This window comes from Marmota monax, unplaced genomic scaffold, assembly GCF_021218885.2.
Source record: "Marmota monax isolate L192 unplaced genomic scaffold, Marmota_monax_Labrador192_F-V1.1 WCK01_AAM20220418_F8-fsc00019, whole genome shotgun sequence".
Taxonomy (NCBI): Eukaryota; Metazoa; Chordata; class Mammalia; order Rodentia; family Sciuridae; genus Marmota; species Marmota monax.
In genome coordinates, this window is record NW_026695242.1 from 4196184 (window position 1) to 4211233 (window position 15050).

Consider the following 15050-nt stretch of genomic DNA (forward strand, 5'->3'; position numbering starts at 1 on the left):
AGGTGGAGACAATATCTTTATTTTATTTTTATGTAGTGCTGAGGATCGAACCCAGTGCCTCACGCATGCCAGGCGATCGCGCTACCACTTGAGCCACATCCCAAGCCCACCACCCCTCCTTTTGTGGTGATGGGAGGCCCTCACAAATGCTAGGCAAATGTTTGGCAAATACTCTACCACTAAGCTATATCCCTAGCCTTCAATTTCTTAATCTATAACTTATTCTAATACTTGTAGAAAGATCACTTTTCTTCACCAGTTTACAGAAAAGAAAATGAAAAGGAAAAATTACTTATCTAATGGATAACCAAGAATAAGTAAATGCCAAGGATTAGATTCTACAGATTTTAGAGCTCAATTATTGTGAAACTTAAAATTCACCATATAAATAAGATATGTTGCATTAATAATGTAAAGACCTTTAAATAAGAAACTGCAATTCAACTTTCAAATGTTTTATTTTTAGTATTTTCAAACATTTTAATACAACAAAGATATAAAATAATATATATTAGTTAAATCTGGATTTAATTTAGAATCAAGATATTTACTTATATACAATACTGTGCTTCAAGGTATGGCTACCACAGGAACTTTCACATCTTCAAGTAATACTAGTTTCTCTGTGGACAGGGAGACTTAGGTAGAATTCTCAAAACTAAACATACCCACTTTAGTCCAGGCTAACATTGCTTCACCCACTGAGTTCACTTCTTTTGATCCATATCAGAAATACTTCATTGTCCTAATAATTCAGATTCTCTGAATGAAAAATTATCAAAATTAGTCATTTTAAGATGGCATTACTACCTGATACTATCACTTGGCTATGTTCAGTTCTTGCCACAACCCAGTAGTTCAGACTGAAACAGATTTGAAATAACAATGAAACTGACAGTGTTCTTTCTACTCTCTTATCAAGCAAAAACTTCCTTACTTTGAGACATGAAGTACAGTGAATAAAAAGTCCTTTGGTTAATTCAGAGTAGAATGTATTCTAAAAACTAACTTATTGGTAACTGAAATAATGGCTTATAGATTTCACAGATATTTGCATTGAACTTGACAAAGTAATATCATATTAGTTATTTAAAATTAGAGGCATTTATCTGGTTAAGGTGAGATGGGGACCAAAACCTACTTCCACACTAATTTTAGTCATTCAAAGCCACTCAAAGACAGAGAGGGAACAAACAACAAACCACCTCTACCACTTTCCATTTTCACTGGTCCCCTGAAGCATTCTGACCATTGATGTTATTTTACAGCTACGGAGGTATGGTGTATTCAGACTAAATTTTTTACAAATATGAACTCTTTAAACTGCCAAGTAAAGCTGCATTAAAACTATCTTGCTTTGTTGGCTTTGAAACTGTTTAAAACAACCAATATTGCTTAGAAAGTATGGACTGTTCTAAAATAGAGTTTTCTTTGTCTCAAATGCCTGAATACCTTAACTGAGAAATGACTACAGTATAAATTACTTACAGTATGGGATGATGTCAATCTGCAAAAAGACTCTCAAAAAATAAACTTAGTAAATCAGAGAACTTAAAAAAAATATGGTTAACATTCATAAGCATTTTGGATCTAGGATCCTTAAAATTAATGATAAAAATGCCTTCTGCTGAACACAGTCAAAGCAGGGCAGAGTTGTATGAGTTGGTGAAGTATAAGTAACACTTTCTAAACAGATATTCCCAGCATAGATTGTCTCTTATTAGCTTTAATAGGATTTGGCTCCTCTGTTCCCTCTGTACAAATTATAGGATTTTTGAAATTCTTAGTCCTAATACTTAGATAGGTATACAGTAGGGCAGATTACCACTCAAAGAGTCAAGGGTAATGCTATCCAGTAGCTCTCTGGGCCATGGAGTTTTCTTTTGTGGGGAACAGCCACATTTATTTAACTTACTGGTTCTAAGGCTTAGCTTACTGCTTTCAGATTTAGAAGGATAGCGATAAATAAGCCAGCATGTATAAGTTGAATTTTTGCCCTGGCAATTCTGGTCTGAGAGAACTATGGAAGGACAGTCATGTTGAGAATCCAGAAGCACAGCCCAAAAAGGCTTCCCCCCGAAATTACCTGATTAACCATAAACTTGCCTTCTTTCAAAACCTCTGACTCCCTATTATCTTCAGTTATCTTTCAGTACACTACCCTACTGTGGTCTTTAAAAAAAGAAAGAAAGGAAAGAATGGAGAGAAAGGAAAGTAAGGGTAGGGAAGGGAGAAAAGAGAAAAGGGCAACATTGTACCCAAGAATGTAGAAAATGCATCAAGGACTTTCAACATAACCTCCATTTGCATCCCCCAAAGCCAAAACCTTTTTGGTTCCTTCTCTACTATGCTCTCAAGGATGCAAGCTTTTCACAAGTCTGCAACTGTGGAACCAAGTACAAAGTCAAAATAAAAGGTAAACCTAAGGCATGTGGCTTCTCCATGCAGCCATATACATACCCAAATTGTAAACATAAATTCCATCTTCACTAGTTAAGATTTTGACAAGAAAAAAAAAAAAACGTATAAAGACAAAAACCTGGAAATTTCTGGACAAAACAAAAAACAACTAAAATATGTACTTTTGTGTTTCAGAAAAACTAAAAATAATTTTGTCTCAAAGTTTTCCAAACAGAGACTTGGAAGTGATTAATTTATGTAAACACTGCCTTGTAACAGTTAAAACAATAAATTATAAATCTAGCTTACCTTCTTCTCAAAACAGATACGAGTAATCACAAGGCTGAAATGTTATTTTACAATCCTCATGGCAGCCTGTTGTTAGGTACTCTCAAGGTCAATAGCTCTGCAAAGTTAGTGGCAGCTATATTTCTACTTTGTTCTACAATAAAATCCATATGAAGGAAAGAAGACTGATGTTAGGGCATTTGTCATTAATAAGCTATTTAACATTTTAAAATGAGGTGTGCCACATTAAAAAAATATATTTTCCCAAAGTCAACATAAGTTCCTTCCTTGTTAAATTTAGTCCTGTTCTGTCATTTAGAAAAAAATGGCAGTTACATATCTTTTGATGTCAAAGGTCAAAGAGTTTCAATAAGTATCTTTCCTTCATTAGCTTATGCAATAATTCTTTAGGTAAGACATTTTCCCCACACCTGTACTGGGGATCAAACCCAGGGCCCCCCATACATGCTAGGCAAGTGCTCTACTACCTTGGCATTTTTGTTCCTAGCATGTAACAGAATCAACAATTGAAGATATTGTAAGATTCTGAAGTGCAAGATTTAAAAGCATAAGAAAATTAGTTGACATATCATTTCTCAAATGAGAAATAAACAATGTACAAAAGACTCAAATTGGGGTTATTCAGCACTGATGGAAACTTATTCATGTAGTTTTTCCCTATACAATTCATCCAGACTCTTCTGTAGCTTATACAGGGGTGGGACTATGACTCAAAGTGCAAAAATAAAATATTTCACTTAGATAAGGAAGTGGCAGGCTTTTGCTATGGCCTAATTTTAGACTTTAGTATGTTAGCACCTTTTCTAACTCCTTTTTTTTTTTTTAATGGAATGTAAAAACTATATAATTAATATTCTAAGTAACTAAGTTAATCAGTTAGGGGTCAATTTCCACTTCTACACCATGCTACTGTCATAACTACTATATAAAATCATTAAAAATAAAGTGACAAATGTTATCACAGAGGTGAAATTACTTAAGTACTAAATTTTTAGTGTTGTAAACAGCAGCTAAGTATATCATTTCCTCACTGCCAAATTAAGACTATATTGAAAGAATGTATATACACAATTATTTTAAAAAATAAAAACCAACAAAGTATTTTTTGTATGCAAATATGTCTCAGACTATTTACCTTCTGATGGCCAAGAATGAGAAATTAAGGTTAACACTATATCTACAATCTGTTATAAATTTCTTTTCAAAGAAAAAAAAAATCTTTGCATGCATACTTCCCTATTTACTGACGTAAGAACTTTAACATCTGATAAAACACTATTTCGCTTATTAAATATATCATTTAAAAAGCATTAAATTGGGCTGTCATCTACTAACATTTATAGCACAAAGTTATTCCAGATACCCATATCATTAAAATTATGCCACATTTACATTTATAAATACAGCCATTTTCTCCTCATGAATACTCAATGATGTTCATATTAAACCCTCAGAACAAAATAGGAACTGCATCTTTTGTTTAATCTTTGGTGAAAAATAGAGCCCTATTTCTGCATTAATAAGAAGGCCAAAAAAAAAAAAAAGAAGGCCAATGACATCCACATCAGTTCTCTGTCATCTCTTATATGGCCCCTTTCATTCTCCTCGTTTCAGGCATGCTGGTATAACTCAGTGTACTTTTCTTAATTATAGTTCAGAAGGCAAAAAGTGATTTATCAGTAAAACAAATCACTTTCCAGACTAACAAAGGAATTAGTTCAAAGAACAAATATTGCTTACTTGGTAGTGTTTTCCTTTAGAAGGTAATAAGGAGCTTAAAAATATTATTTCTCAACTAGAGTCCTACTGAAAATAAATAAAAATCTTTCAACCAGGTGACTACCTAAGTTGATTTGCTTATGTTCAATAAGGCAAATACTCAACAGGTAAGGGTAACAGCCTGACTCCAGTTAAACAGTGGGTCTCCCCCTAAAGTGGAGGGGCAGAAAATTCTATTTAATCTTTCTGTTCAAACAGGTAAGTAAGAACTCTTGATTGTTTTTTCTTGTTATTTATAATCATAGCCTTGCTCAGAACAGGAAACTCTACCAACATATAAGCCAAAATGCAACACATCCAGGAACAACCTAGAGGAAGAAAGCAAAGTTATTCATTTTCAACAACTACTGTATATTTAATCACAAACTCATTACAAAGATACAGTCTTCATCCAATTAGTCTTTTCATTATTGCTGGTTTTGAAAATGGCCAACAATATTCATTAGGTACTGTGCCATTAACGTTGCATTCAAAAAAAGAAAACATGGGAAACCAAATTCTTGCTCTCCTACTCTGCTGATATGCTCTGGTATTGGCCAGAGTATGATAGTACAAAAAGAGTCTTGTTGTGATATAAAAGGCAATAAACACATCAATGGAATAATGTTCATGGGCAGCCAAGATGAAGAAGATTCCGAAGAGGTTGAGAACCCAGGATAAAGTGTGCAAGAAATTCCAGCTTCTTGGTGTATCTAGGAAAAGGACAGAAAGATCATTTTAAAAAGCATTCCCTCCAGTGCTTATAGTCACACATTTCTTAGGTGATGCTGTTTTGCTCCTTCTTAAAAGGACTTTACACACTTTCTACAGCCCCTTGTGTAGCTAGTTATCTAACATGCACAGAAGCACTAAACAAATACTTACATTCAGTGACAAAGAAATTCAGCATAGTTAGGACGACTGTGTGGCCACTGAACATGTAATCGCCACAAGTGTGAACGCCAGTCAGGGTCATACCAAATCCACTCCAAATGGCAAAAGCCCGGTGTAATTTTTCCCATACACTGCCATATATCTACAATGAAAACTATGAATTAGTGCTTCAAATGCTTAAGAAGGGAAGAGCTTCCCAACATCCATTCTCACTGAAATTCAAATAAGGAATAACTCTGAAATAAGAAGAACTAAGCAAAATCAACAGGGCCCCAGTCTAATTAATTCCCTGGTAGACCTCAAGAATGGTTGGTCAAAGCTTGACTGTATGTAGAAAAATTTTGGTAATTAAGTGAAATCATTGTAATTCAAACTCCTTTACAGTACTTCCTCTACAAAGAAAAGGTCGCTATAACACAAAAACATCTCCAAGGTTTTTTTCTTTATTCATTTTGAGATGGGGGTCTTGGTATATTGCTCAGGATGGGTTCATATTTCAGCCTCAGTTTCCTGAATAGCTGGAATTACAGCCATGTATTACCACATTGGCTTGTTATTCCTCCCAGTGCCCTCCCTTTTATTTATTTATTTATTTATTTATTTATGTTTTTTGGTAATATAGGAGATTAAAACCAGGGTTATTCTATCTTTTAACTACCTCTCCAGCCTTTTATTTTGAGACAGGGTCTTGCTACGTGGCTAAAGGTGACCTTAAACTTGCAATCCTCCTGCTTCAACCTCTCAAGTAGGTAGAATTACAGGTGAGAGCCACCATGTTGCACCAAGCTCAACCTTAAAACTTTTAATATGATATCACAATAGTATTTGCTTGGTTATTCTTGCTTTAAAAAGTAGGTTACAGGGCTGGGGTTGTGGCTCAGTGGTAGAGCGCATGCCTCACGAAGGTTCATTCCCCAGCACCACATAAAAATAAACAAAGTAAAGGTATTGTATCCACCTACAACTAAAAAATATATCTTAAAAAAAAAAAAAAAAAGAAGTAGGTTACAGGGCTGGGCATGTAGCTCAGTGGTACGGCAAATGGCTAGCATGTGAGGTACCCTATGTTCAATCCCCAGTATCGGCCCCTACCATGAAAAAAAAAGAAAAAGAAAGAAATAGTCTACAGCAGAGATCAAGGGCTACCATTCAATATCCATTCCCCCCTTCTTCACAAATATATTGATGTGGCCACGAAGTTCCAGAACAATTTATTTCCCAGTCTTCCTTGAAGATAGGTATTAGACATGTAAGTTCTATACAATAAGAAACAGGTAAAGTGTAAAAGATTGCTGGGAGAGGTATTTATAAAGGAAAGAGATAAGAGCTCAGAGAATCTTTTCTACCATTTCACCTTTCCTTCTTCTAGCCTACTTGAAGATCTAGCAGCCATCCTGGACTAACAAAGTAGCTTTGAAAATGTAAGCCAAGGGTTAGAACAGTTAAGCAAAAAGACAGAAGAATCACAAATTTTGGATGACTCTATAAAGTTATTATTCCAGGCTTGGAGTACCTACTTTCAGACTTCTTAGAGATAATATATCATGTGTGCTTACTACATCATAGTCATTTTGAATTTCCTGTTGTCAGCAGCCAAAACCAACTCCAACTCCCACACCTAAACTTTAAAAAGCAATTTACCTTGAGTGATAGATTCTAATATGGCTTTTTTTTTTATTGGTTGTTCAAAACATTACAAAGCTCTTGACATATCATATTTCATACATTAGATTCAAGTTGGTTATGAACTCCCAATTTTACCCCAAATACAGATTGCAGAATCTAATATGGCTAATGACCAAAAAACCAAACCAAAACAAAACAAAACAATTTCATTAGATGTCCTAATCTCATTAGAAAGTTCACCTACTGTTTATACACTTTTCCTTTCTGCCTCAGTTGAGAGAAAAGAGAGAAATTTATTACTGGAAAAGAGCAAGATACTCAACAAATATACATAATTTGGTTCTTCTATGACCTCTGATGAATAGAGATGTTATTTTTGAGAAGGTAAAAACCTCATAAAAGGAGAGAAGAGATTTCCAGGTACAATGATATATGACTGTAATCACTGCAATTTGAGAGGCTGAGGCAGAAGAATCACAAGTTTGACACCAGCCTCAGCAACTTAGAGAGACCCTGTCTTAAAGAATAAAAAGGGAGAATAGAATGCTCTTTCTTCCTTTCTGCTGTAGGCCTGGCTGCTTGCTGTTGAAATGGGCAAGTTCATGAAACCTGGGAAGATGGTGTTGGTCCTGGCTGGACGCTACTCTAAACACAAAGCTGTCGTCATTGATGATGGCACACCAGAGTGTCCCTAAAGCCATGCTTTGGTAGCTAGAATTGATCGCTATCCCCACAAAGTGACACCTGCCATGGGCAAAAATAAAACTTCCAAAAGGTCAAAGATAAAGTCTTTTGTGAAAGTTTATAACTACAATCATATCATGCCCACAAGGTACTCTGTGGATATCCCCTTGGACACAACTGTTGTTGACTAGGATGTCTTCAGAGATCCTGCTCTTAAATGTAAGGCCCATCAGAAGGCCAAGGTTAAGTTTGAAGAGATGTTTAAGACAGCAAGAACAAATGGTTCTTCTAGAAGCTTCTGTTTTAGATGTTTTTGTTGTTATTGTTCCCATAATTAAAAACAAAATTTACAGTAGAGGGGGTAGAGAGAGAAGAGGGGAGGGGAGGGGAGGGGGGATAGTAGAGGATAGGAAAGGCAGCAGAATACAACAGACACTAGTATGGCAATATGTAAATCAATGGATGTGTAACTGATGTGATTCTGCAACCTGTATATGGGGTAAAAATGGGAGTTCATAACCCACTTGAATCAAAGTGTGAAATGATATATCAAGAACTATGTAATGTTTTGAACAACCAACAATAAAAATTAAAAAAAAATTAGAAAGAAAAAAAGGGGGGATGGGAATGAGGTTCAGTGGTAGAACAATCCTGGTTTTAATCCAATACCACACCCCCACCCCCCCCACACAAGGAGGTAAGGAAGGTGGGGTGGGGGAGAGAGGAGGGGAGGGGGAGACCTCTGGGAAAATGTCTCAACCAAAGACAGAGAACAAGTGATGCCTGTCAAAAGAAGGCAATTACCAATTACTCCAGTCTCCTCATCATTTTCCAGCTTAAATGTTTCGTACATTCTTTCCAAAATGTCGAAACTAAAACACATCAGAGCAAAATGAACAGGATGCTCTGACTAGAAATTTGCATTGAAGATCCTAAATTTAAAAAATAAACACCCTATTTCTGGGAATATGATTTCAGTCAATTAATTTATTACAATGAAAATGCCTTATGGAACAAATTAAAATATTTTTAAAATGCCTTATGGGCAGCAGGGCAAGGTAGAGCATGCCTGTAATCCCAGCAGCTTGGGAGGCTGAGGCAGGAGGATCTCGAGTTCAAAGCTAGCCTCAGTAAAAGTGAGGTGCTAGGGGCTGGGGATGTGGCTCAAGCGGTAGCGCGCTAGCCTGGCATGTGTGTGGCCTGGGTTCGATCCTCAGCACCACATACAAAGATGTTGTATCCACCAAAAACAAAAAAATAAATATTAAAAATTCTCTCTCTCTCTCTCTTAAAAAAAAAAAAAAAGTGAGGTGCTGAACAACTCAGTGAGACCCTATCTCTAAATAAAATACAAAATAGGGCTAGGGATGTGGCTGAGTGGTCGAGTGTCCCTAAGTTCAATTCCCAGTACACCCCCCCCCCAAAAAAAAAGCCTTATGGGTTGGCGGCTGGGGTAGAGCACTTGCCTCCTACTTGTAAGGCACTGGATTCGATCCTCAGCACCACATAAAAGTAAATAAACAAAATAAAGATACTGCATCTATGTATAACTAAAAAAAAAAAATTTTTTTAAATGCCTTATAGAAGTCACTGTAAGGGATCTGATTGCTAATTATTATCCTCTTTTTTTCTATTTTTAATGATTACTGGAAATAATTCAGGTTAATAAGTAGGTTATATCATAATTCAAAGCAATTAACAGTATTTAGGGCAGATTTGAATAAATATATCCATATATAACTAACTGACATGGAAAACAACCATTAGAGACAGAAAATAGGCTGTCCATACTTGGAGGAATGGCATCTACCTTATTTCTGTAGCACATGTAGCAGCCCTATGCACAGATCTATGGTTCTCTTCAGTGGCTGTCCCACACTTAAATTCCTCGGCTACCTCTCTCATCCATGTAACAAGCTTTATGGGAGAGTAAAATATCTCACCCCAAATATACTTCTTTTGTGTTATTCAGAGAACTGCAGAAATAGTTCTGAAAATCTGTTCTATGGGGCTGGGGATGTGGCTCAAGCGGTAGCGCTCTCGCCTAGCATGCGTGCGGCCCGGGTTCCATCCTCAGCACCACATACAAACAAAGATGTTGTGTCCGCAGAAAAACTAAAAAAGAGGCTTTCTCTAAGATATCCACATCTGCTTAGGAAAGATCTTTTCATAGAAAGGAGACTGGGGGGTCTGACACGTGGCCACAGGCAGTTTTTGAGGGCTATTCCTAGGAAACTTTGTCTACATCACAAGACAGTTTTTGATGGCCATGCAGTTCTTCTCCTGAACATCTTATGGGTTGTATTGCCATCCAACCTGTTCTGGGAACTCTAAATCCCTAATCCTTTGTGTAATGCAAGATTTAAGCTTCAATCACCTGGTCATATTTTATGTATGTTTCTAAACTTCTGCATAACAGTAAATGTGTTCTTTTTCTCCTGTTAATTTATTGTTTATTTCAGAAACTGAAATTATCAAAACTTCAGAGGAAAAAGAAACAATTTAAAACTTCCCTATAGGGAGTCTCTGAGGTCCAGTTCCTGGACTGGCATGACTAGAGTAGTAGCAGAGAGGACTAATCCAAGTTTTCTTTCTGCATCTGCCCTGTGCAGATTCCCTGCACTGGTCACCCCCACACTTTGTCTACTCATTAACTGCTACAAGACTGAGTAGTGCCTCTGGTGGTGGGGTGCTGTAATTCTTGTCCCCACCTCTCTATGTAAAGCACCTGGACCTGCACCAGGGCCTGATCAGAGGACAAATGCTCAATGTCCCTCATTTCTACCGGAGCAGCCAATACCAGACACCCTTCTGAGTAGCAGAAACAACTTCAGAGGTGCCTGAGGAAATCCCTATCATCTGAAAGAGGTTACTACTCCCACTGAAGAAATTATACAAGGTGCACCTCACATACTCTGTTATCTACACCACACCTGACTAAATGCTAGTGTCTTCACTCCTGCATGACCTGCAGAGACAGTGGTTCTCTCAACTCCGATATGTAAGTGTCGTGCCCAAATGTACTAAGCATAGTCCAAAACTATAATAAAAATAAAACTACAGGGAGATTACACTATGACCTAGAAAGAAACTCAAAACTGCATAACAAACTAATACTCCAAGACACACCTTTAGGAAAAATCTGCTTACTAACAAGCTATCCCATAAAAAGCAGAGAATACACACATTTCATCAGATGTACAAAAGTCAATATGGGAACCCAAGAAATGTTAAAAAAACAAGGTAAAGTGACACCTCCTGATGTTCATAACTGTCTAGTAATAGATTCCAAAGATATCAAAGTGGATGAAATGCCTGATAAATTTCAAAAGAATTAAAAAAAAAGTTAAATGAGATTCAAGAGAAAATGACAGTAAGAAGGCAACAATGCATGATATGAATGAGAAACTCAGCCTAGACATAGAGATTCTGAAAAAGAAAAAAAAAAAATCAGAAATCTTGGAAATGAAAAACTCTATAGGTCAGCTGAAAACCTCAATAATGGACTAGATTAAGTGGAAAAAGAATATTGAAGCTTGAAGACAGGTCTTTTGAAGTACCACATTCAGAAAGAAATTTAAAAATATACGAAAGAATAGAAAGATACAAGATCTTTAAAACATCAAATGTCTGCATCATCAGCATAGCAGAAACTTCCTAATCTTGGGATAGACTTGGTCATGTAGGTATAGGAAGCCTAGAGAACCCCAAATAGACATGACCAGAAAAGATCTTTACCATGACATATTATAGTCCAATTCTTTGTCAAAGGACAAAGAATTTTAAAACCTGCGACGAAAAAATATGAAGTCGCTTTTAAGGAAAATTCCATTAGACTAACAGATTTCTCAGCAGAAACTCTAATTTCCAAGAGAGCATGGAATAATGTATTTGAAGTCCTGAAAGAAAATAACTTTACTATCAACTAAAATTACTACACCCAGCAAGATTATCCTTCAGAACCAAAACAGAAATAAAGACCTTCCAAAATAAGCAAAAACTAAGGGAATACGTGACCACCAAACCAGACTTATGAAAGATTAAGGGAACCTGATATCCAGAAATGGAAATTTCTTTCATGATAGCATGTGAAAATATAAATCCCACTAGAGGAGTAGATACACAGATCAGAAATAGAAAAGAATCAAACATTATGAAAAAGTAAACTATCAAACCACAAAGATGAATAAAAGAACTAAAGAATATCTAAAACAAACTCAACAAAATAACAGGCACAAACCTGTTATTAATTCTGAGGATAAGCGGTCTTAATTTTCCAGTTAGAAGACACAGACTGGCTGAACGGATTAAAAAACAAAACCAACAATAAGCTGCCTACCAGAAAGCTCTCTGGTAAGGATACACAGTCTGAAAATGAAAGAATAAAAAAGGATCTTTCAAGCAAATAGAATCCTAAAGCAAGCAGGAGAAGCTACAGTTGTATTTTAAAAAATGGACTTCAAAAGAAGAAACAGTAAGAAAAGACAAAGAAGGTTGCTATATAATGATGGAGAGAGCAATTCATCAAGAAGATTAGGGCTGGGATGTGGCTCAAACGGTAGCACGCTTGCCTGGCATGCGTGCGGCCCGGGTTCGATCCTCAGCACCACATACAAAGATGTTGTGTCCGCCGATAACTAAAAACTAAATATTAAAATTCTCTCTCTCTCTCCCTCTCTCTTTAAAAAAAAAAAAAGATTAAAAATTATAAATCTACGTGCATTTATGTCTATAATCTCAGCAATTGGGGAGGCTGAGGCAGGATGATTGCAAGTTCAAGGACAGCCTCAGCAATTTAGTGAAACCTTCAACAACTTATAGAGACCCTTTCTCAAAATAGAAATAAAAAGATCTGGGGATGTAGCTCAGTGATAAAATGTCCCTGGGTTTAATCACCAGTGCCAAAATAAGCAATTTATCTATACGTCTATCTATCTAATATTGAAATATCTGATTTTATAAAACAAACACTATTAGGGAGAGATAGGTTCCAATACAATAAAAGTTGGACATTTCAATACCCCCTGTCCCCAATGAATAGATCATCCAGAAACCCCCCCAAAAAAAACCAACAAAGAAATGTCAGAACTAAACTACAAAGTAGATCAAATGGACTTAACAGACAATTATAGAGCATGCTATCTAGTACCTGTAGAATACACATTCTTTTCATCAATGTGTGAAACTTTTTCTAGAACAGACCATATATTATAAGACCACAAAACAAGTCTTAACAATTTTTTTTTAAAATTAACATCATATTATATCTTTTCTGATTACAATAAATTGAAATTAGAAGTCAACAGCAAGAGAAACTTTATACAAATTTATATAGCTTTGAACAACGTACTTTTGAACAGTGGGTCACTGAGGAAGTTAGAAGAGAGATGGAGGGCTGGGGTTGTGGCTTAGTGGTAGAGCGCTCGCCCAGCACGTGCGAGGCCCTGGGTTCGATACTCAGCACCACATAAAAAAATAATAAAAAAATAAAAGCATTGTGTCCAACTACAACTAAAAAATAAATATTTTTTTTTTAAAAAGAAGAGAGATGGAAAAATTCCTTAAAACAAATGAAAATGGAAACACAACATACCAAAACCTCTGGAATACAGTAAAAACAGTATTATGAGAATGTTCATAGCAATAAAACAGTATTATAAGAATGATTATAGCAATGAATGCCCACATTAAAAAAAAAATAGAGGGTCAGGGTTGTGGCTCAGTGGTAGAGCGCTTGCCTAGCATGTGTGAGGCACTGGGTTCGATCCCCAGCAACACATAAAAACAATAAAATAAAGGTATTTTGTACATCTACAACTAAAAGAAATTAAAAATAAATAGAATTGGTTCTTGGAAAATATAGATAAAATTGGCAAATCTTTAAATAGCCTGAGAGAGAAAGAAGACCCAAAATATAAAATGAGAGATTAAAAAAGAGACACTATGACTACAGAAATTCAAAAGACCATAAAGAATTATTTTTGAGAAACTAGATGTTTGTTTTTTTTTAAATACACATTCTTTTTTTTTTTTTTTTTAGAGAGAGAGAGAGAGAGAATTTTTAATATTTATTTATTTTTTTTAGTTCTCGGCGGACACAACATCTTTATTTGTATGTGGTGCTGAGGATCGAACCCAGGCTGCACGCATGACAGGTGAGCATGCTACCGCTTGAGCCACATCCCCAGCCCGAGAAACTAGATGTTAACAGACTGGAAAATCTAGAAGAAATGGATGAGTTTCTGGACTTACATGATCTATCAAAATTGAACCAGGAGGATAGAAAAAAACCTGAATAAATCAATAACAAATAATGAAACTGAATCAATTAAAAAAAAAAAATCTCCAAAGAAAAGTTCAGAACTGAATGGCTTCACGTGTGAATTTTATGAAATCTTTTAAGAGGAGCTGACACTAATGCTAACTATTCCATAGAATTGAAAGGGAATAAATGCTTTTGAACTAATTCTGAGGTACTAAAACCTAACAAGGACACACACACACACACACACCCCAATGTTCCTCATGAATATAGATGCGGAAATCCTTAACAAAATATTTGCAAATTGAATTTAACAGCACATCAAAAAGATCACACAATAACCAAGACTATTTTAGTTTTATTCTAAGGATACAAGGATGGATGGTTCAATATTTGCAAATCAACAAAAGTAACACATTACATAAATAAAATGAAGGATTAAAGGTCAGATGATCATTCCAATAGATGCAGAAACCACATTTGATAAAGTTCAACATCCTTTCATGATAAGGGATGAAAAAAATTAGGCATAAGAGGGTCATACCTCAACATAATAAAAGCTATAGACAAATCCACACAGCAAACATAACTAAATGGGAAAAAACTGCAAGCATTTCAGTGTCCATTCTCACTGCTCTTATTCAGCATAATACTAGAAGTTTTAGAGCAATTAAGAAAGAAATAAAAAGCAAATAAACAGGAGCAAGTCTAATTATCCCTATTTAGCAGATATGACTCTATACATAGAAAATCCTAAAGATTCTGCAAAAGACTATTAAAACTGATAAACAAATCCAGGAAAAGTATCAGGATACAAAACTAACATAAAAAAATCAGTGGCTGGGCTGGGGTTGTGGCTCAGCGATAGAGTGCTAGCCTAGCATGTGCAAGGCCCTGGATTTGATCCTCAGCACCAAATAAAAATAAATAAATAAAAATAAAAGTATGTGTCCAACTACAACTAAAAAGTAAATGTTAAAAAAAAAAAAAATTGGAGGCTTAGCTGGGCATGGTGTAGTGCACGCCTGTAAACCGTGAGTTCAAAGCCAGCCTCAGGCAAAAGTGAGATGGTAAGCAACTCAATGAGACCCTGTCTCTGAATAAAAACACAAAATAG

General features: G+C 35.7%; 1 protein-coding gene and 1 pseudogene across 3 annotated transcripts in view; one reads left to right on the top strand and one right to left on the bottom strand.

Moving 5' to 3' along the window:
• Positions 1–439: 439 nt before the first annotated feature.
• Samd8 (sterile alpha motif domain containing 8) overlaps positions 440–15050 on the bottom strand; it is a 59048-nt gene continuing 44437 nt past the window's right edge. For all 3 annotated transcript variants that reach the window (XM_058577917.1, XM_046419894.1, XM_046419895.2), the window contains 2 exons: positions 5353–5503; positions 440–5180 (listed from right to left, as the gene is read on the bottom strand). In XM_058577917.1, the coding sequence (XP_058433900.1) occupies positions 4876–5180; positions 5353–5503 (456 nt within the window). In that variant the 3' untranslated portion in view covers positions 440–4875. The remainder of the gene's footprint in view (positions 5181–5352; positions 5504–15050) is intronic.
• LOC124076106 (large ribosomal subunit protein eL27-like) lies at positions 7578–7978 on the top strand (annotated as a pseudogene).